The sequence below is a fragment of the Bos indicus x Bos taurus genome, chromosome 3 (assembly GCF_003369695.1).
Source record: "Bos indicus x Bos taurus breed Angus x Brahman F1 hybrid chromosome 3, Bos_hybrid_MaternalHap_v2.0, whole genome shotgun sequence".
In the NCBI taxonomy this organism is placed as follows: Eukaryota; Metazoa; Chordata; class Mammalia; order Artiodactyla; family Bovidae; genus Bos; species Bos indicus x Bos taurus.
In genome coordinates this window covers 26,189,641-26,210,768 of record NC_040078.1, presented here as the reverse complement: position 1 = coordinate 26,210,768, position 21,128 = coordinate 26,189,641, and the positions used below count along the sequence as shown (strand labels likewise).

Sequence of the window (21,128 nt, the reverse complement as noted above, 5' to 3'; positions counted from 1 at the left end):
CACATACCTGAAATACCAAAACCGATGATAAATACAATTGCTCCAGCCAGAATAATGATGATGCTAATAATGCTATGGAGAGAGAAAGAAACAGGAAATTACTTCTTTATTCCACTTAACATGCTGCTTTGCAACCTAGGCTCATACCTGCCCTTTGTAGGAGGTATTATATAAAGACTCTCAACTTTTTCTTCAAAATATGTCCTTTCCTAGAAGTAGGTGCCTTAGAAAGGGATCTCAACAATTCCATCCTCGGCCCCCTGGGTGCTGGGATAGATTAAAGGAGTGGCTCTTTTGTCTGATTGTGTGCATCATCTTATTTTCCTATTTCCAGATCAGTGAAGATCAGACACAAAGACTGCTGGGGAAAACCCAATGGCATTTCTGTAATGCCAGGTGCCACTTGAGGGAGACTAGTTCAATCCTTAGCCCACCCTGAGCCATTACTGCATCCCTCTTATTACATCATTAATCTATCTGTTTGTCTCCTTCCATAGACTTTAAACTCCACTAAGGACAGCGGTCATATCTTTGCTTCGTACCCACTAATCCACTTCACTCTGTAGATCCTCACTGAGAGTTTGTTTTATTAAAACAGTAAGAAGTTTATTACAGAGAGCTTAGGAAACACAGATAAACAAAAATAAGACAATAAAGTCACCTGAAACTCCACCATCCAGACATAACAACTGGTAACTTCTTGAAATGTATCTTGCCAGTTTTCAATGAGCAGATTAATAAATGATGTTTAGGAAATAAACAAATAAGGAAATACTGCTTATATTTACTGAGTGCTAGAATTATGTCACAGATATGTTGTTTTAGGCACCATTTATGGACTATGTCATTTATCCATGTGATAACCTTATGAGGTAAACAAACATATCTCCATTTTACAGATGAAGACATGACATAGGGATAGTAAGCTTCTTCCCTAAATTCACATGGTTGGTAAGTGGCAGAGCTGGGATTAGACTGTGTCTCCAGAATCTGTACTTGACTACTTCCTACACTGCCTGCCAGGGATGGGGGTTCAAGATGGGGTGTGTCCCTCCTCTCTGCCCAGAGGAACCCATTAGGGGATACCAGCTTGAGCTGCTGAGAGTGACTCAGACAGAACAGAAGGTGCAGGTCAGAGCTGGCCTGGTGGCAAAGCAGTCCCTGGGAAGCTTTCCCAGTGCTGCCTGCTCTGGTGCATAAGTCATCAGGCAGGTGTCCTCCGCCACAGTCTCATTGCTGCCAACTCACACATTCCCTGCACCCACACCGATGTTATGCAATTGGCAGGACAAAAGAGAGGTACAGGGAGGCAAAGAATGATGCTATAGAGAGAAGGGAAGCACAGGGCATTTTTCTTGCTGCCCCGAATAGGCTCATAGAACCCAGGTCCCCTCAGCTCAGGGATGGGCCCACCAGAGAGAAACGATAGACTCACGAGGAACAATTTGAGTAAACAGTTCCCCTAGAGGTTAAGCCCTCATGAGGTATAGCCATAGGGACAACAATTGAATAAGCAAAATCATCACTAGGACTGATAAGGTATCTGCAGTTGATTCCAAGAAGAGACCACATTTGACAACTGCCCCCTTTCTTTACACACCTAGGTGTGGCCTCAAATATTATTGGTCCAAGTGTGTGAGAACAGCTTAACAAACTCATAGCAAGAGGTACTGTCTGGCTTTCTGACTACTGAGCTGGACAGAGCAGACTTGCATTTGTGACCCAGGAATCACTTACCTTGGGTGAATTACTTTGTCTCTCTGAGACTCAGTTTCTTTATCTTTAAAATGGGAGTATGAGTAATTCCTGCTCCATCTGTTATAAAAATATTAGAAGTTGAAGTATGCCCCTCCCTACTCATATTTTGAAGTCCTAACCCCCAGGACCTCAGAATGTGACTTTATTTGGCAATAGTCATTGCAGATGTGATTACTTAAGATGAAATCATACTGGAGTAGTGCTGTGCTTAGTCGCTAAGTCATGTCCAACCCTTTGCAACCCCATGGACTGTAGTCTGCCAGGCTCCTCTGTCCATGGCGATTCTCCAGGCAAGAATGCTGAAGTGGATTGCCATGCCCTTCTTCAGGGGATCTTCCCAACCCAGGGATCTAAGCCAGGTCTGCCGCATTGCAGGCAGATTCTTTACTGTCTGAGCCACCAGGGAAATCCACAGTGGAGTGGGGTAGGCCCTATTCCGTATGACTGGTGTAATCCCTTCTCCAGTGGATCTTCCTGACCCAGGAATTGAACTGGGGTCTCCTGCATTGCAGGCGGATTCTTTACCAGCTGAGCTACCAGGGAAGCCCCTGGAGTAGGGTGGGCCCTAATTCAACATGACTGGTATCCTTATATAAAGGGGATATTTGGACACAGACACTCACAGGGAAAACAGCATGTGAAGATGAAAGCAGAGATCTGGAAGCCAAGGAACACCAAAGATTGCCAACTAATACCAGAAGCTGGGGGTGAAGCCTGAACAGATTCTTCTCATGGTCCTCGGGAGGAACCACCCAGACCGCTAGTCTCCAAAACAGTGAGACAATATTTTTTTTTCTGTTGTTACCCGGTTTGTGGTATTTTATTATAGCAGACCTAGCTTTGATCTTGTTTTAAGATCAAATGGGCAGTGATTGTTGCATATTCCATACAGGGCTCTTCATGTTTCTTTTTTACTGTAAAAAAAATTTATCTGTGGCTATTTGCTGCATACTTATTATTAAAAACTATGACTTAAATCTAGAGAATAACCCAACTTGTAATAACAAAAATATCATAAGTATTTTGGTATATCAAAAAGAGCATGTAGTAGGGTAGGCTTCGTGCTAAGCATTCAGTGTACATTTTCTCATTTGTTTGAATGATCAAGTCCTGGTCTCCTTAATTTCTCTCATATTCCTCCATTTCTGTCCCCACTGCTCCTGGTCACCACCATGTCTCAGCGGCATCATTGCAACACTCTCCTGACAGCCCTGCTTCTAGACTAAACCTTGCTAACCCATGCTTCACCCTGGCCAGAATCAGTGGTGACTTCAGAATTTTTTATTATGTATTTATTTATGTATTTATTTCTGGCTGCACGGGGTCTTCGCTGCTGCACACAGACTTTTTTCTAGTTGCGGCAAGTGGGGGCTACTCTCTAGTTGCAGCGCACAGGCTTCTCATTGCGGTGCCATGGCTTCTCCTGTTGCAGAGCATGAGCTCTAGGCACGCAGGCTTAGTAGCTGTGGTGCTCAGGCTTAGCTGCTCCACAGCATGTTGGATCTTAGTTCTCAGACCAGGGACAGAAGCTGCATTGGCAGGTGGATTCTTAACCACTGGATCACCAGGGAAGTCCCAGAATTTCTATATGAGTGTGGCTTAGGGGGGATGACCTAGTCGAAATGGGGCTGAGGGTGATACTGAGGCAGTATAATGCTGTAATCACGGCACGGCTTCTGGGTCCAGCCTGAACAGGTTCACATCCCAGCACCACTAGGTACTAACTGCGGACCTTGTTTCCATTCCTTCTTGTGAAGACCGAGTTGACACATTTTAAAAGATCACCTAGAACAGCCGCACACAGAAAGCTTTAAGTGGTATTAGCTATTACCATGGAGAAGGCAATGGCACCCCACTCCAGTACTTTTGCCATCTATGGGGTCGCACAGAGTTGGACACGACTGAAGCAACTTAGCAGCAGCAGCAGCAGCAGCTATTACCATTCTTGTTTTCCTTCTGTGGTTATATAATAAGCACAGGTTTATAACTAAGTATACATTTCATTGGTGGTGCCAATGGAAATGCTTGTGAGGACGACCCGTTGCTTAGCTACAGAGCTACTGATCAGAATGACTACAAAACTAATCATACTAGTCCTGTGCTTAAAACTTCAGGTGCCTTTCCATCTCCCTCATAGTAAAAATCCACTTTGTGATGTAGACAACGTGGCCTTCCAAAGGGAGTCTTAACCCTCTCTCTCCAGCCTTGCTGCTTCCCACACTGCCCCTGGCATCCTGCACTCCAGACCACCCTTCCAGCCCGGTGGGCCATCACAGATCTCCCTGCCACAGGCCTGCCCTCTTTAATGAGGGGGGTGGACTGCAGAGACACTGAATAGATACCTGGACACTCACCAGCAGGGAGGGGACAGTGGAGATTGTACATCACAGTCAGAGCAGCTGAGCCCATCTCCCTCACCCCCAGGCCCCCATGCTTCCCCGGCAGTGGAAGCAGAGCCCTGCTGTCTGTCAGCAAGTTCCCTCTCTAAGCAGAAATCACCTTGAGGTTTAGGCTGAGCTGGTATTCCCTTGGGAAACAGCTCACCCTCCAGAGCCTTGGAAAGAGAAGCAGGAACTATCAGAGCAGCCAAATGAAATAATTCCTGCCTGTTGCTTGTTAATTTTTTAAAAAGATGAATAAAATATTTCACATAAGGTGTTCTTACATCGCTTTTTGGTTTTTACTTCCTAAGAATCATTTCTAATAACTACGCTACAGGAAATGTTTAATGCAAAACTGTGTCTTCTAACCAACTGCACTGGAATTCACAATGCACGTTTGTTAGACCCTCCTGACAAAAAAGCCCAGATGACAGCCAGTGTCTTTGGAGGATTTGTTCACTTAATAAACATTAATTAAGTAGTTCCTAAGTGCAGGACATTGTTCTGGGCACTATGCAGGAAGTAGACAGATGAAGTAAACCAAATGCCTGCCCTCAAGAACCTTACAGTAAATTGAGGTGAGACATGCACAAATAAAACATATACAAACATATGTTGCACACACAGACACATATACATGCCACTATAATAAGATATAATGTGAGGGTTTCAATGAAGAGAGGAGCAAGTTCTCACAGGAATTCTAGGAAGGTAGGAAATTATTTTCAGGGCTTCCCTGGCAGCTCAGCTAGTAAAGAATCCGCCTGCAATGTGGGACACCTGGATTCGATCCCTGGGTTGAGAGGATCCCCTGGAGAAGGGAAAGGCTACCCATTCCAGTATTCTGCCGTGGAGAATTCCAGGGACTGTATATTCCATGGGGTCGCAAAGAGACACGACTGAGCGACTTTCACTTCACTTCAGGAACTGATTTAAATCTGAGAGAAATAGGGAGAATCAAAGTACATTTTCATGTACAAATTTCAAAGAAAGTAAAGAGAAAGGCTTCATCCAAAAGTATGTTTAGCTAATTCATGCTAATAGATACTCTGTCTCCAAGGCAGAACCAAAAGGAAAAGTTGTCTCTGCTGCACTGCACGGGGTCAGGACCCGAGCATCACACCGGAGGGTTCTGGGCCGGCGGAGGGGAGTTTCAGGGGCTGCAGACCTCAGCCTGCCAGGGGAGGGGCCCGCCTTGCAGACGGGGAATCAGCATAAAACAACCACACAGCCTGAGGAGGGCCTCGCTCACTTCTCTCATGTGCCTTTGCTTCAAGTGCTGGCCCTTTCTGCGGCACTAGAAAAAATGAGGCATTTCTGTTAAGACGTGCTGTGTTCCCGAATAACCTCATGTTCTACAAAATCACACAATGAACGTAATAGGCTTGTGGGGAAAAAAATAGGGCTAAGGGAAGACCATTCAAAACCCATGTGACTCTGTGATCGGTCTCTTAAGAGACACAGTAATTGGTACCTTGGGAGATGACTTGGCAGCCAAACCAGGCAGCTTAGTAGGCCCAGAAGCTGCTTCAGGGAAATTTTTAAATGGACAGAAACCATTGAGTGGAAACTCCAGCTTAAGGTGATATGAGGCAGTGAGGTTGTGGTAAAGGTGGGTACAATGGCGGGAAGTGGAACCTGGGGGGTGCAAGGCCGGATGTGGGCCTCTGGGGTGGGAGCCCCAAGTGCATGGGTTCATTTAAAATTAAAAGAAAAACAGAACAGAAAACCATACTCAGCCCTTTCCCACCGACACTGTCATTCTTCTCTGCTGTTTCAGCTCCTCTCGCCTTGGAAACATTTGCATGTGACTCAATACTACATCTATGTTAAACTGTATCAGTCCTCTCTTTTCTGACCACATGTGAGCTAATTGACTTTATAGATACCTATATTGCAGCAGACAGACTATGGTAATGAGTTACCAAGAAACAAGATTGATGATATCCTAACTCTGCAGTTTCAGAAGTTCCAAATAGGCAATCCTTTTGACCTAACAATCACCCTTCTAAATGGGGTACCACCTCCTTCTGGCTATATGAGACCCTAATAAATTTTATTTGCAATTCCTTGTTGAAAAGAAGCAATGTTTAATCTTCTTTAGCTTATATTTTTATGGAATGTGTTATTAATATGTGCTTCCAAAATTGTATGAAATTCCTAGAAATTTATCAGTTCAAGGTGTTTGCTATCCGTGATACGTCCGGTTATAGTGTAATTAGTCATAATTCCAGTTATTATCTTAAAATGTTACCTCACTGAAACAATCAAATTTCCTTGTCAATTGCATTGAAGTGAACTCTCCTCAGGTCTTTAAAAAAAAAGAAAAGAAAACTGGGATGAGATACCTACCTTTTAAGGACCAACTCTCACTGTATCAGAGATTCGTAAGGATGATTAACCAATAGCTAATGCTTATCGGTCCTGTTCTGTGTGCCAGTGCTGTGCATCCAGAGTCTCGTTCATTCCTTACAGTAATGCCTAGAGGCAAGTGTTGCTATCTTTACCTTTTTACATGTGGGGAGACTGAGGCTTAGCTTAAGTAAATGACCAAACTCTCACAGCTAGAAAGTGGGAGAGTCGGGTCTCAAACCCAGGGAGTCCAGTTTGTGAGCCCATTCTCCTAAGAGCCATACTTGTAGAAAAAGTGCCATATGGCAGGAGGCTGCAAGTTTGGAAGGCCTCCTCAGCCCCACCCATGAATATCGTCTCTAGCTCTATTTCTGAAAACAAGGACTTCCCAAATTTGCTCTGCCATTATGTAGAGCAGTCATCTGGGAAGGCATCAAATGCTCTTTGTTTTATTCAGACAATAATGCTTTCTCTGTTGTCCAGTTTCTTCCTCCTTCCCAAATACCTAGAAAACTGAGAGGGACTGTATTTCTTATAGATTAGCAGCTTACCTCTACTCATGCCACTGATAAATGGTTAATACTCTGAAAACTAGGTTAAGTTAGCAAATATGGGATTCATCTGAATAAATTCTACTTTTAAATATTGCAAGCAGAATATTTGCATAAATCAAGTAAATATTTGAATAAATCAAACATATTACTTTGTTTATAAACTAATGAAGCAGCTAGGTTTATAAAGGGATGCTGAAATTGAAGACATTTATTACAGCCTATCCAAAAAGGTTCTCTCTCTCTCTGCTTTTTTTTTTCCCCCCCAGAAAAGGAGAAAAGGAATTATTTGTGGCTCAGAGGGTAAAGCGTCTGCCTGCAATGCAGGAGACCCGGGTTCGATTCCTGGGTTGAGAAGATCCCCTGGAGAAGGAAATGGCAACCCACTCCAGTACCCTTGCCTGGAAAATCTCATGGACGGAGAAGCTGGTAGGCTACAGTTCATGGGGTCGCAAAGAGTCGGACATGACTGAGCAACTTCACTTTCTTTCACTTTTTTTTCCTATGTGAAGCATTGGGCTTCAAGGTAAAACTATGTACCATTCTCTAGATATCGATTAGTGTAGATTGCTTAGAACTAGGTTGAGAAGCTTAGATTGCTGAGTACTCAAGTTCTTTCTTTCCCTGAAGAATCCAGAGTATGTTTCCCTACCTCTACGTTCCTCTCCTTCACCTCTTCATTTTGGAGAAATCAAGGCCATTGTGGATCCAGGAAATGAGATCACAGAGTGGATCAGAAAATGAGCAGCAAGAGTGGGGAGTGAAGAGTGAGGAAGAAAATTGGCAAAGAGAAGGAGCTGTTCCTGGGAGCTTGAGGAGAGTGTAGAAGAGGGGGCATCCTTTCTGCCCCATACTGCAGAATGGGTATCCCTGCTGTGCCCGTACTGCCTTAATGACAGCAGACAACGTGGCTTTGTGTTGAGGAAAGGGATTTTAGGAAACTGTATGAGAAGCTTGGGTGCTTTTGAGAGTCAAGTTGAGGAATCCTCTCTTCTTTCAAGCTGCCACTAGGGGTCATAACACAGGATTGTGGGGTCCTCCAAAGCCCGGGCCCCAGGATTACATCGTATCTGGGCCCCGATGCCACAAAACCAGAGAGCCATGACCAGCAAGTGTATTTCAATTTGCACACCAGCTTCTTTTGTATGATTGATGGTGATGGCCTAGGATATCATGTTGGAAAAGACTGCAAGGCTGCCTCCAGACTCAGCAAGAGAGAGGACCACTATTGATAAATGATTTCTAAGTGATCACATGGGCCTTATCCCTGGGTTAGCAGCAACACATGAAAGGGGGCTTTAATTGGCTGATCAGTACCAACTACCTGAGTCTCAGGCTAATTTAATTCAGTTCAGTTCACTTCAGTCATTCAGTCATGTCCAACTCTTTGCAACCCCATGGACTGCAGCATGCCAGGCTTCCCTGTCCATCACCAACTCCTGGAGCTTGCTCAAACTCGTGTCCATCAAGTCGAGGCTAGTTTAATAGCAAATTGAGGCTAATTTAATAACAAATCAAGGCTAATTTAATAGCAAAGTAATGCCAGTCTAATGGCAATATTAGCTGACTGCATATTTTGGCATAAATATGCCTATATTTTAAGAACACTGATTCATGTGTATATTTAGGACAGTGTTTCTCAAGTTAGCCTTGCTGACGATTTGAACCAGATAATTCTTGGTTGTGGGGCTGTTCTGCTCATTGTAGGTTGTTTAGCAGCATCCCTGGCCACTAGCCGGGATGCCAGTAGCACCCCTGCCCTTCTTGTGACAACCTAACACCATCTCCAGATGTGTCACCCAGGTTGATAATCATGGGTCCAGGAAAAACAGGGTCAGGGTGGTGGTGTGATTAGAAGAGAAGCCTTTTGAAGAATAGTTAGTAGAGAGGACTAACTGTAGTGATGATCATTCCAAAATGAAGTAGGCCGTATGGGCCTGTTCTCCATCACCCGGGAAGCAACAAAGCCAGTAGGTGAAAGTGCTAGAGGCTAGGTTTAGATTCGCCATAGAGAGAAACTTTCCGACAGAACTGTTGCACTGGCCTGAGCCTGCAGCCCTGCGTCACTGTGTGTGGGTGTGCACACGGGGTTGAGCAACCACTTAAGGAGAGAAGAGGGAAGGGAAGAGCTTCTGGCACTAAACGAGGGTTGGAACAATCCCCAAAGTCCCTTTCAAATGTAGTAGTTAAATGATTCTGTAATATGATACTCCTTGGCATTTGCTCTGGCCTTGCCATTGCCAGAGTTCTGTATTCTGTACCTGCCTCCTAAAACCTTTGTTAATCATGTACCAATGATAATTGATACTGAGTGTATAACCTCATTTAATCCCCACAGCAGCCCTCTGAGGGAGGTAATAATTTCTGTGTTTCATAGATGGGGAAACAAAGGCCCACTATCAAGGATCTCATCCAAGGGCTCATCCCTGGGAAATTAGACTCCATCATCCATGGCCTTCATTACTATGCTCTATTTTATATAAATCCAAGTTTTGTAAACCGTAGTGTTCAGACCTGTACTGAGGCTCATGTTTTGTACAGTTGTAACTGGTGGAAGGACTACATGGCCAGTTTTACATGGACTGAAAGAGTCTCCCTCTATCTTTTGTCTGAAATCCTGAAAGGAAAACAGGAAGGAGGAGTGTCAGGTGGAAAAATATAGAATGTTCATAACTAGACACCACCTTTCCCCAGACAATGTTGGGTGTGCGGCAAAGCCATTTTATTTTATTCTTAAGCCAGCTCTATTTATAACCGTCCCCCGATTGCCCACAAAGCCCACATTAGCATTTCATCAGCCGGGTGCACAAGCAGAGTGAGACAAAAGTCAACACAAGGTTGATTACTAGTCCTTTTCCTAATCATACCTGTATTTCCTGTTCCTCCTTATTCTCACCCCGGAGGAGAAACATTTCCAGAAGATTGCTTCAGCAGCATAACTGATCTCATTGTGTTTAACAACAAACACACTTCAAACCTTTTCCAAACCTCCCGTGAAGTGTCTGTGCTGTTAGAGAAGCCCGGTGTCCTCTAAGCGGTCTGTGTGGCCTGCCCTGTAACAGCTTAACTGTGGGTCTCTCAAACCAGCCTTGAGGAGACGCTCACAGCACCCAGGGTGAGGTTTGGCTGCTACCAAGCACTTCGTTTTCATGATCACAGTTGTTGTTTGGGCTGCTCTTCTTTCACCACCGCCTTCTCCCTGGCTTGGCCCACATCACCTCAGCCTGATCATTTCCGGAATGGACGACACTGAGAGAAAGCACTGTGTCATCCTTGCCTCTTATCAATTCCTCACAGAGCCCAGCACTCATGATCTGAGGAAGTCTCGATGGGAACAGGGGCTGGTGTCGTTGAGAATGATGCCATTCATCCTTTGGTGGTAGTGGATTAGTTGCTAAGTCATGTCTATTTGTGACCCTATGGACTGCAGCCCACCAGGCTCCTCTGTCCCTGGGATTTCCCAGGCAAGAATACTGGAGTAGGTTGCCATTTCCTTCTCCAGAGGATCTTCTTGGCCCAGGGATTGAACTCATGTCCTATGTCTCCTGCATTGGCCAGCAAATTCTTTACTACTGAGCCACCAGAGAAACCCATCACCTTTGCCATACCCTAAAGCCACAGTGACCGTTTGGTGTTGTATTGCTTGACCTGGCTTCAGGATCATTCACTGTCACTGAAGAAATTCAGATAACTGCTTGGGTTGTATCCTCTCAGAACACCTAACCCTGGGATATTAGTTCACTGTTTATTCATTAAGAAAACCGGAAACAAGTACATCTGTCTTCCTCAGAGCTTTTCTCTAGCCAAGCACATATGTCTGTCCCAGGCAGTCTGAAGTCTCTGCATCCTGAGATGGGACACAATGTCATATCTGTTGAGTCTGATGCTTCCATCATTCACTTTCTATTTCAATAACCCTAGAAAATATTCCATAGAAAACCAGGCCACTGTGTCTTGGAAGTCAGTAGGGATATGCTGTCCAGTCTTCCAAAAGTCCTACCAGGACTAAAAATCTGCTGCAGATCCTCACCTGCTAAGACCCAGATTCTCATCTTTTAGACACGGGCACAGTTCTCCAGGTGTGGCTATTGGAAAGGTTTTAAGGACGGAGATGTGGCCATCGGGCTGCCGGGCCCACTCTTTCAGGACCTGGTCGCTCTGTCTGAGCTGCACTCTTCAGCTGCCCTGTTGCTGCTGTGTGCTCTGTAACAAACCTCTCACATCAAGGATGGTTCTGAAACCCAATACAGGGGAGACCCTCCCTGTTCTAGGAACCACAGCCATCCTCAAGTTGAACTCCCCTGTGGGCCTGTCTGGTATAGGCATGAAGTTCCCTGGCCTTCCTGGACTCTGCAGCCTGCCTCTGCCCTGGAGCTGGGTTTGAACCCAGATGATTTCAGACTCTGCTCTTGGTCTTCCCCTTCTGGTCCAGCCTGAGTTCTGGTGCCTTGGTCTCAACTTTCTCCTGTAGATTCATGGTTTCTGCATTCCCCTCGTACTACTTGCAATAAGAACCTACTGTGTTCTCCAATACCCGCCCCCAACTCCCATCCCAGACCCTGTGAGCCACCCTAACCCACTGAGACCCAGGATCTGGCACAGACCCGGAGACTGTTACAGGGCTACAAGGAAACACAAGATTTCTTTTAATCTTCTGAGTAAGACTTCTCAGAACACATTCAGATACCGTATTCTAGTAAAAGCTTACGACTGAAATCTCAAGTATTGATTTGAGAATGAAAAGTGAAGCATGCATATAAATTCTGAAAGTTTAAAGTTTGAACACAAATATAAGCTCAAGAAGAGTTTACATAAATTTGTGGATACTTTATCCCATTTCTTGCCCCACTCTGGCCCCTACCTCCATGTTCCATCTATTCTACATTACTTTGGGCCTCTAAATAGGCCAGGCTGTTTCTCATTTCTGTGCTTTGCTCATGCTTTTTTCCAGTTCTTGGAATATGGTAGGCAGTTAATGTTTGTTGAATAAGTGCTCCACCTTAGAAAACATTTCCCTCCGAGTGTCTAGCACATAGTATTTAAAACTTGTTGAAGTAATGGTTAAATTAAATATCAGTACTGTATTACTAAGGGAAACTAACACATTCTTAACTTTTGAGCATCCAATTATGGCAGAAATCGTTTATCTTCCCTTTTTAAAAGAAAATATTGGGAGTTTGGGGTTGACATGTACACACTACCGTATTTAAAATAGATAACCAAAAAAAATAAATAAATAAATAGAAAAATAGATAACCAACAAGGACCTACTGTATAGCCCAGGGTACTCTGTTTGATATTCTGTAATAACCTAAATGGGAAAAGAATTTGAAAAACAATAGATACACTCGTACACACACACACACACAGACACACACACACACACACACACACACATATGTATAACCGAATCACTTTGCTGTACACCTAAAACTAACACAACATTGCTAATCAATTAAACTCCAATATAATTTCTCTCCATGAATGACTTATGAAATAGAGAAGTCCTTAAAGGAGCTGTGCAGAGGATGAAAATTTAACTTTCTAGCGACAGTGAATACAGATATATTAAAAATAACCATCTTACTTTATAAGTGTTTAAAATGCTGAATAAAACAAAGCAAAACCACATGCATGTTATTTTTGAACACTTGCTTTTGCTAGCAAGAAAAAGAAGTGAGATGTACAGAGGCTGACAATGAAGGAGACACATGAATCCAGGGAGGCAAGAGAGTGCTGAACAGCGGCTGGCTGTGCTTCCCTGTGACCACAAGCTTCTGTCTTAAGAGTCATACAGAACACAGAGACAAAGCTAAGGGACCACACAAGCCAGGGGCCCCAACTGGAGACTCAGGTAAGCGAGGATCCCTACTTCCCCAAAGGACAGTAGACTCAGTTGGTCTTAATTTTGAGTGAAGAGAAAAAAATTACTCCCCTGAGTCTGGGTATATTATATTATCGTTCAGTCATCATGCAGTTTAGAAGCCTGAATTCACAACACATCCAGCCCCAAAGAATCCTAAACCAAGAACCAAGTTTAAAGAGTTCCTAGCAGGTAAAGTTTCGATGCTTGATAGAAGTTGAAGGAAATATTTCGGAAGACATATACTCTCCAACAGATGAGTGGATAAAGAAAATATGGCATATATCCACAATGGAGTACTGCTCAATCATAGAAAAGAATGAAAAAATGCCACTTGCAGCAACAGGGATAGACCTAGAGATGATCATACTAAGTGAAGTAAGTCAGACAGGGTAAGACAAATATCCCTTGATACCTATTATATGTGGAATCTAAAATACAACACAAATAAACTTAATTACAAAACAGAAAGAGACTCACAAGACACAGAAAACAAACATGGTTATCAGAAAGTGGGGGGGATAAATTAGGAGTTTGGGATTCACATATACACACTAACATATATGGAGTAGATAACCAACAAAGATCTGTTGTATAGCACTGGAAACTATCCTCAATATCTTGTTATAATCTATAATGGAAAATAATTTTTAAAAGGATATATGCATGTGTGCCAAGTTGCTTCAGTCATGTCCAACTGTTTATGAGCCCGTGGACTGTAGCCTGCCAGGCTCCTCTGTCCATAGGATTCTCTAGGCAAGAATACTGAAGTGGGTTGCCATGCTCTCCTCTGGGGAATCCTCCCCACCCAGGGATCAAACCCATGTCTCCTGCATTGCAGGTAGATTCTTTACCACTGAGCCACTAGGGAAGCCTATGTATATATAGACCTGTACAAACTTCAGTTGAACAGATATATATATATATATATATATATACACACACACATACATACACACACATATCTGTACAGATAAAATCATTTTCCCACCTCAAAAAAGAAAAAAAGAAGAAGAGAAAGAAATACACTCTCAACCCAGGCTCCAACAAATTTCTGCAAATGAAATTCCCCCAAATCAGTTCATAATAAAAAAATTATTAAGTACACAAAGAAAAAACTAACATGAACAAAAGTTGGTAGAAACAAGCCACAGATTGGGAATGAAAAGACTTTGAATATTGAAACTGCTAGATAACAGATTATAAAATAAGCCTTTCAAATTTGTTAAATGGAAGAGGGAAGGCAAGCCCGAGTAAGGAACGAGAGACTAAAAAAGCTGATTAGAAAAATTTGAAAAAGAACCAGACAGATATATAGAAATAAAGAATAAATAATTGAGTTCAAACTTACTGAACAGGTTAAGTAGTAGATTGACTACAACTGGAAGAGAGAAATAGTTAATCCAAAGTAAGAATGGAAGAAATACACATGGCATAGTGCGGAGAAACAAAGATAAATATAAAAGAGGGGATGGAGAATCAAGAGGGTAGAGAAGGGGGAGTTCACTTCCCCGCACAAACATATCAAAAATATACTCCCCGTGTGGAACAATTCTCAGAGAAAAGCCGCTGGAAACTGGCACATTTCCTGTACAAACAAAGCTGCAAGATAGATCTCCACGTAACAGTGTAAGATAGGGAAAAAAAAAAGACCTCAGTATGGGACTGGTGCCCCTGAGGGATCTCTAAGGAAGAGAAAATCCCCAGGGGCAGACCCCACCAGGGGAGACCGCTCGCCTGCTGGGAAACCCCCTCAGACAGAGGAGCTGGAGAAACCTAGACTCTAATTGCGTGGAAAGCCCATGCTGGTTTGCTAACAATCAGGGAAGAGAGAGACCTGAGCTAGTGGTCAGGTCAGGGGGTTCCATTTGCTGAAATTTGTTGTGGCCTGGGCTGAGAGTGCATTTCGCTTTCTTCCTTCTTTTTTTCTTTTTTGTGGGAGAACCACCAGGGAGAGAGCCTCCTTGCTGCACTTCCCAATCCGAAGAGAACCTCCTGGTTCGGCTCGCTCCACACCCCAGTCTGGCAGGAGATGCGAGCAAAGATCTGGTCTACATGTGCAGAGACAAACCAGGGCACCTGGGGTGTGATGGAACTGAACAGCAGAGATGGGTGTCAGCACACACAGCGGGCAGCGAGTGAGCCAGCCAGACATGGTCAGTGCACGCACCTGGCAGATATCGTGGGCAGTACCACAAGAAAACACAGCAGCTAAATGCTGAATCTTAGGCAGACAAGCCCTGGGAGAGGACTTGACTTAGCTGTGTGGAGACAGCCAGGAGGGCCTGGCCCAGGGGGAGCCGTGGAGCCTATTGTCAGCATGCATGGCAGGGGAGGGCCTGGACACAGCAGACATTGGCACCACAGGAATGCACAGTGGCTGGGGATGGAGTCTCAGGCAGATAGGCCCTGGGCAGGAGCAGGCAGTAGTTCATTTCCCAGTGGGATCGCTCAGGCTCCACTCACCCTACACTGCAGCTTGGTGCTAGATCGGGGCGGACATACCCTGGGAGAGGTCTGCCACAGAGGCAGCCCAGGTCCCCCGTGGCAGCGTAGCCCCGCAGTACCTGCAGGCACAGCACCTGAGCCCCCAGCCCCATCGCACCACAGCCCAGCACTAGGTTTGGGGTGAGGACAACAGAGAAAGAGAATGACCTTGGGCTGCTTCTGTGTGTGGGTTCACTGCGACCGTGCAGGCCTGACTTGCTTCAGTCGTCACTTCCTTCAGGACTAGGCATATACTCAAGGGCAATGGAGCTTGATTGAACTTGGGGCTTCTACTGCAACAACTGGGGAGCAGACCCTGCCTCCCAACAGTGTGGTGACAGTCACGGAGCAGTGAGGGGGCCCTGCCCCTACATCCAGCCAGGCTCTTGGTTGTGACCCCTACCAAGACGATGACGGCCAGCACACTGAGGAAAGACATGGCTGGAATGTACACCCAAACCAGGCCTTGAACCAAAGATACTGGATTCACACAGTCTATACAGCGATACTCCCACATAAAAACAACCCTTCAAGGCCACAGTAGGTAACTTTTTCTCCTAAATTCACAGAGACAGAGAAAGTTAAGTAAAATGGAAAAGCAGAGGAACTGCTCTCAATGAAAAGAACAAGAGAAATCCCCTGAAAGAACAAAGAATGAAACAGAGCTCACCAGTCTATACTAGAACTTCAGTTCAAAAAGGAGGTTATAAAAATGTTAAAGGAATTAAGAAAGATTATCAATAGAAATGCAGATAACTGTGATAAGGAACTAGAAACCAATCTTGTGTGAGGAAGTCTAGGTGTACCAATCAAAATTAGACAATTCAAATGCCAAGATAAAAATCAATCTAGAAGCAATGAATAGCAGACTAAATGACATAGAAGAAAAAAAAATTGAAAAAAAAAAAAAAAAGATGTGATCTGGAAGATAGAATAATGGAAACCAATCAGAACAGCAAACAGAAAGACAAATGAAAGCAACATACACGATCTGTGGGATAATATAGTAATATAAAGCATTCCAACCTACACATAGTAGGGCTTTCAGAAGGCGAATAAAGAGCAGAGGGGATTGAAAAAGTATTTGAATAAATTATGGCTGAAAAATTCCCAAACCTGTAGAAGGAAACAGATATCCTGGTACAAGAAGCACAGAAAGTCCCAGACAAGATGAACCCAAACCAATGGATGCCAAGACACCATAATTAAAATGGCAAAAATTAAAGAGAGGATTCTAGAGGCCACAAGAGAAAAACAAAGGGTCAATTACAAAGGAACCCCATTAAGCTATCAGCTGATTTCTCTGCAGAAACTTTGCAGGCCAAAAGGGAGTGGCATGATATATTCAAAGTCATGAAAAGGAAAAGGAAAAACCTGCAACCTAGAATACTCTACCCAGCAAGATAATCATTTAAAATAGGAGACATAGAGACTTTCTCACACAAGCAAAAACTAAAAGAATTCAACAATACTAAATCTACCCTAGAAGAAATATTCAAAGGTCTTCTCTGAAGAGAAAAGAAGCAAAAATCCATAGGAAAAGGAAAAATCATAATAGGAAAGGTAAATATATAGAAGTATTGAGATCACTTAAATAAACCAGTATATAGATTAAAAAACAACCAAAAATTTTCGTAAAAGCGACTATAACTGTAATTATCAGCAAAAGGATAAGTATGAAGATGTAAAATAGGACATCAAAATCACAAAATGTGGGTGAGGGGAGTATAAAAAAATGTACCTTTTAGAATGTGTTTGGATTTATGTGACTATCAGTTTAAAGAAAGTAGATATAGTTATGAGTCAACATACTTGAACTCCAGGGTAACCACAAATCAAAAACATTCAATAGATTCACAAAAAACAAAAAGAAAGGAACTCAAGCATGTTATAATACAAAAGAAAACCATCAAATCAGAAAAGGAAAAATGAAAAGAAAAAGAAAACATTAGAGGAACAGATTCATTCCTAGATTTTTCTGCTATTTTCCAAGCAATCTTATAATGTCATCTTTTATGCCGGGATTAGGGGCTGGGAACATGCAATGAACTCATTCCAAAGGCAAAGAAAGAACTGGGTAGAATGGAGAATGCAGAGAGTGAGAAGGCAGGTGTGGGGGATGGGCCCCTCATGCTCCCTCTCCACTTCTGTCTGGGGCTGTGTGTGTCCAGATGCCCTCTATATGGTCACCGATGCCATGGAGCCAAGGGGTACATGAGGCACATCTGAGTAGTCCAGGCTCCAGAACCAGCCCTGTTTCCACAATACCTCAAGGCAGATTCAGAGAGCGTAACTATTTTCACATTTGTCTGCCAAGATTTCTGGGCTTCCTTTCAAATCCTTAAAAAAGGATCCTTTTTCTATCCACTTTAACCAATTATGCAGTATTACCCCAGACCCATAATTTAATCATTTTTCCAGGCACTTGAGTAACTGGGGGACAAATCAGTAGCCTTTGCTCTGAAGTTCCTAAGAAGATACCACGTTCTTTCAGCTCACTTGCAGGCTACACAGACTCCTTATTCTCTTGAGTATGGCCTCCCTCAATAGTGGCAATGCGTATTAGAAGCTGTCTCCTTGCCCTTATCAACCCTGTACATTTCTGTGTCTGACACTTTTCATATTGTATTAGAATGATCTATTTATACATTTGTGTCTTCTTTAATCTCCTCTCAATTTCTCAAGAACAGGAACTGCACCTTTTTGTTTTTGTGTAATAATAGGATGTTAAATTTAAAGCTTCAACTGAGATTCAAGATACAATAGATGCTGCATACCAAACTGAGACACCACATCACTCTGTAGAGTTTAAAAATGGAATCTTTGACAACCAGTTCCATGATTCTTAGCTACCTCAATCAGATGAAGGACTATAAAAAGGAATCAAAGTGGAAAGAGAAGATTTGTGATGCTATTTCTTAGGAGAAAAAAACTTTTTCCTCTGCTATGAGCACGTACTCTTCCCCCTCCCAACACACAAAGCACAAAGTTGTGGTGTGGTGGGGACACCATGGACTATAGACAAAGTCATACTTAAGAAATTTAATGTAATCTAGAACATAGGGGCTTCCCAGACAGTGCTAGTGGTTAAGAACCTGCCTGCCAATGCAGAAGACATAAGGGATGTGAGTTTGATCCCTGGGTTTGGAAGATCCCCTGGAGAAGGGCATGGCAACTCACTCCAGTATTCTTGCCTGGAGAATCCCGTGGACAGAGGGGCTTAGCGGGCTACAGTCCATGGAGTCACAAACAGTTGGACATGACTGAAATGACTTAGCACAGCATGTATAGCATAGAACAGGTCAATGAGAGAGAGAGAAAGAAAGAGATAATATGCATTTGAGGTCACCACTCTTTCACAGGGCTTCCCAGGTGACTCAGTAGTAAAGAATCCACCTGCAGTATAGGAGACATGGGTTTGATTCCTGGGTTGGGAAGATCCCCTGGAGAAGGAAATGGCAACTGACTCCAATATTCTTGCCTGGGAAATACCATGGACAGAGGAGCTTGGTGCACTGCAGTCCATGGGGTCTCAAAAGAGCTGGACACAATTTAGTGACTAAGCAACAACAAGAACTCTTTTCATAAAATAAGGAATAGATGAGTTTGTCCAACAGGCCAGATATCCTGGAGCCATAATGAGTTCCCACCAATAGGATTACCTGGGAGATGAGCCCTGAGCATTGAGAGTCACGTGTGATGTAGACTTTTGGGGAACAAAGGACTGAGGGGACATCAGCCAGATGATGAAGAGGACAAGTTTTCATCAGAGGCTTCAGAAGTTTCAGCATGTATTTCTCTACTGAATGTACTTTAAAAGGTCAGAGGAAGATAAAAATAAAATCTTGCTTTGATTATAACCTACTGTTCATGTTGGATCAATATATCAGTCACATTTATTCCCCTAAGTGTCAGACATAGTGCCTGACTCATCCTAGACATTTGACAAATGCCAAACTGAGCTGACTGATTTTGGCACATACTCTTCTATGAATCAAAACATGTCCATGAGGCAGCCCAAATGGATGGCAGCCCATATTTTTATTTCAGGGTTATGTCTATTTAAATTACACTTTGGGGAAGATTTTATGGAAACAATTAAAATCACCTTATAAATACAAATATAGATTTAGATATCAGCTCTTATTTATTATACGTAAATATAGTCAAGCTCTAGAGACTCATTGCTATTGCAGATTCTATAAACCCCAAACATCTTGTGGTCTGGTTTTTGACAATGTTACAAAGAATTATGAATCCAATAGAAAAGTTTAACTGAAACCAATGGACATGTAGGAAAGTATCCAAAGGCATTACATGGAAACTGAATAGAAAAAAACTTCAAAAAAATCCTCTTCCTCAACTTCTGTTCTTATTAGGTCCCCAAACTTTTCCCTTCTCAAAAATGTCACCAGATTTCCTCTGAAATCCACTCCCTTGTCTTTTCTTCCTCATAGCCTCAAATCCACTCTCAGCTGCAAATCCACTCTGCTCTTCCCTTTCTCTTATACCATTCCCAGACTTCTCTGCATGGTTTACTCCACTGAATTCATAATCATGAGTGGTTGGGTGAGCAGACTTAGCAGAAAACACCAAGATTTTCCTGAGGAGTTGTGGGGAGAAAAAAGAGGCTGTGAACTTCATTTTCCTCTAAAAGGGAGACTTGCCAAAGGGCAGCATTAGGAGGAAGAGTACAACAATGAACTACAATGGAGAAGAATCTGAAATATATATATGAGTGAGTCACTTTGCTGTATGCCAGAAACTAACACATAGTAAATCAACTTCAATAAACAAAAATGGACATCAGAGAAAACCTGGCCTCTCTTGTACTACCTCTGGGACTTTCTGCACCTCACAGGAACTCATCTTTAGCTTGACTATGAAGTGAAACCTTATAAGAGATGTGTTGCTTTGGTTTTTGTTTCTAATTAAAATATATAATATAATATTTTATCTCAGTAGTCATTGATGTGAAAGTATTAGTCTCTCAGTCATGTCCGACTCTTTGTGATTCCATGACTGTAGCCCACCAAGCTCCTCTGTCCATGGAATTATCCAGGCAAGAATACTGGAGTGGGTAGCCATTCCCTTCTCCAGGGGATCTTCCCAACCCAGAGATTGAACCTGGGTCTCCTGCTTTGCAGGTGGATTCTTTATCATCTGAGCTACCAGGCAAGCCGCTTAGTTATGGATACTTGGATGTAAATGAGTGTATTAGTTACTTTACACTAGGCTTGGATGGTAAATTAGGAAGAGACTAAGACATAAGAAAGAAAATCTCAATAATGAGGAAAAGTGGAAACATTAGATACAAAATTTGCCATTTTCTTTTTCAAAATGTTGGCAGGGTTAGTTCTGGTCCTGGAAAAAGGCTTATGTAAAAATTATTATTTTGGGGAGTCTAGTTGTCTGGTAGGAGTGTGAATTGGAGCAAACTTTAGGGTAGGTACGGGGCTTCCCTTATGGCTCAGTTGGTAAAGAATCCACCTGCAATGTGGGAGACCTGGGTTCGATCCCTGGGTTGGGAAGATCTGCTGGAGAAGGGAAAGGCTACCCACTCCAGTATTCTGGCCTGGGGAATTCCATGGACTGTATAGTCCATGGGGCTGCAAAGAGTCGGACACGACTGAGCAACTTTCACTTCACTTAGGGTAGGGACAGAAGGACAGTTTGGCCATGTGTACCATAATGCTTCAGTGTGCATAGTGAGTCTTAATCCAGCGATTCTACTTC

At 43.2% G+C, this 21,128-nt stretch overlaps 1 protein-coding gene across 2 annotated transcripts in view; it reads right to left on the bottom strand.

Moving 5' to 3' along the window:
* The window catches only part of VTCN1 (V-set domain containing T cell activation inhibitor 1), a 68,843-nt gene that overhangs the window by 28,526 nt on the left and 19,189 nt on the right, over positions 1–21,128 (bottom strand). For both annotated transcript variants that reach the window (XM_027535758.1, XM_027535751.1), the window contains exon 2: positions 8–72. In XM_027535758.1, coding sequence (XP_027391559.1) covers positions 8–72 — 65 coding nt within the window. The remainder of the gene's footprint in view (positions 1–7; positions 73–21,128) is intronic.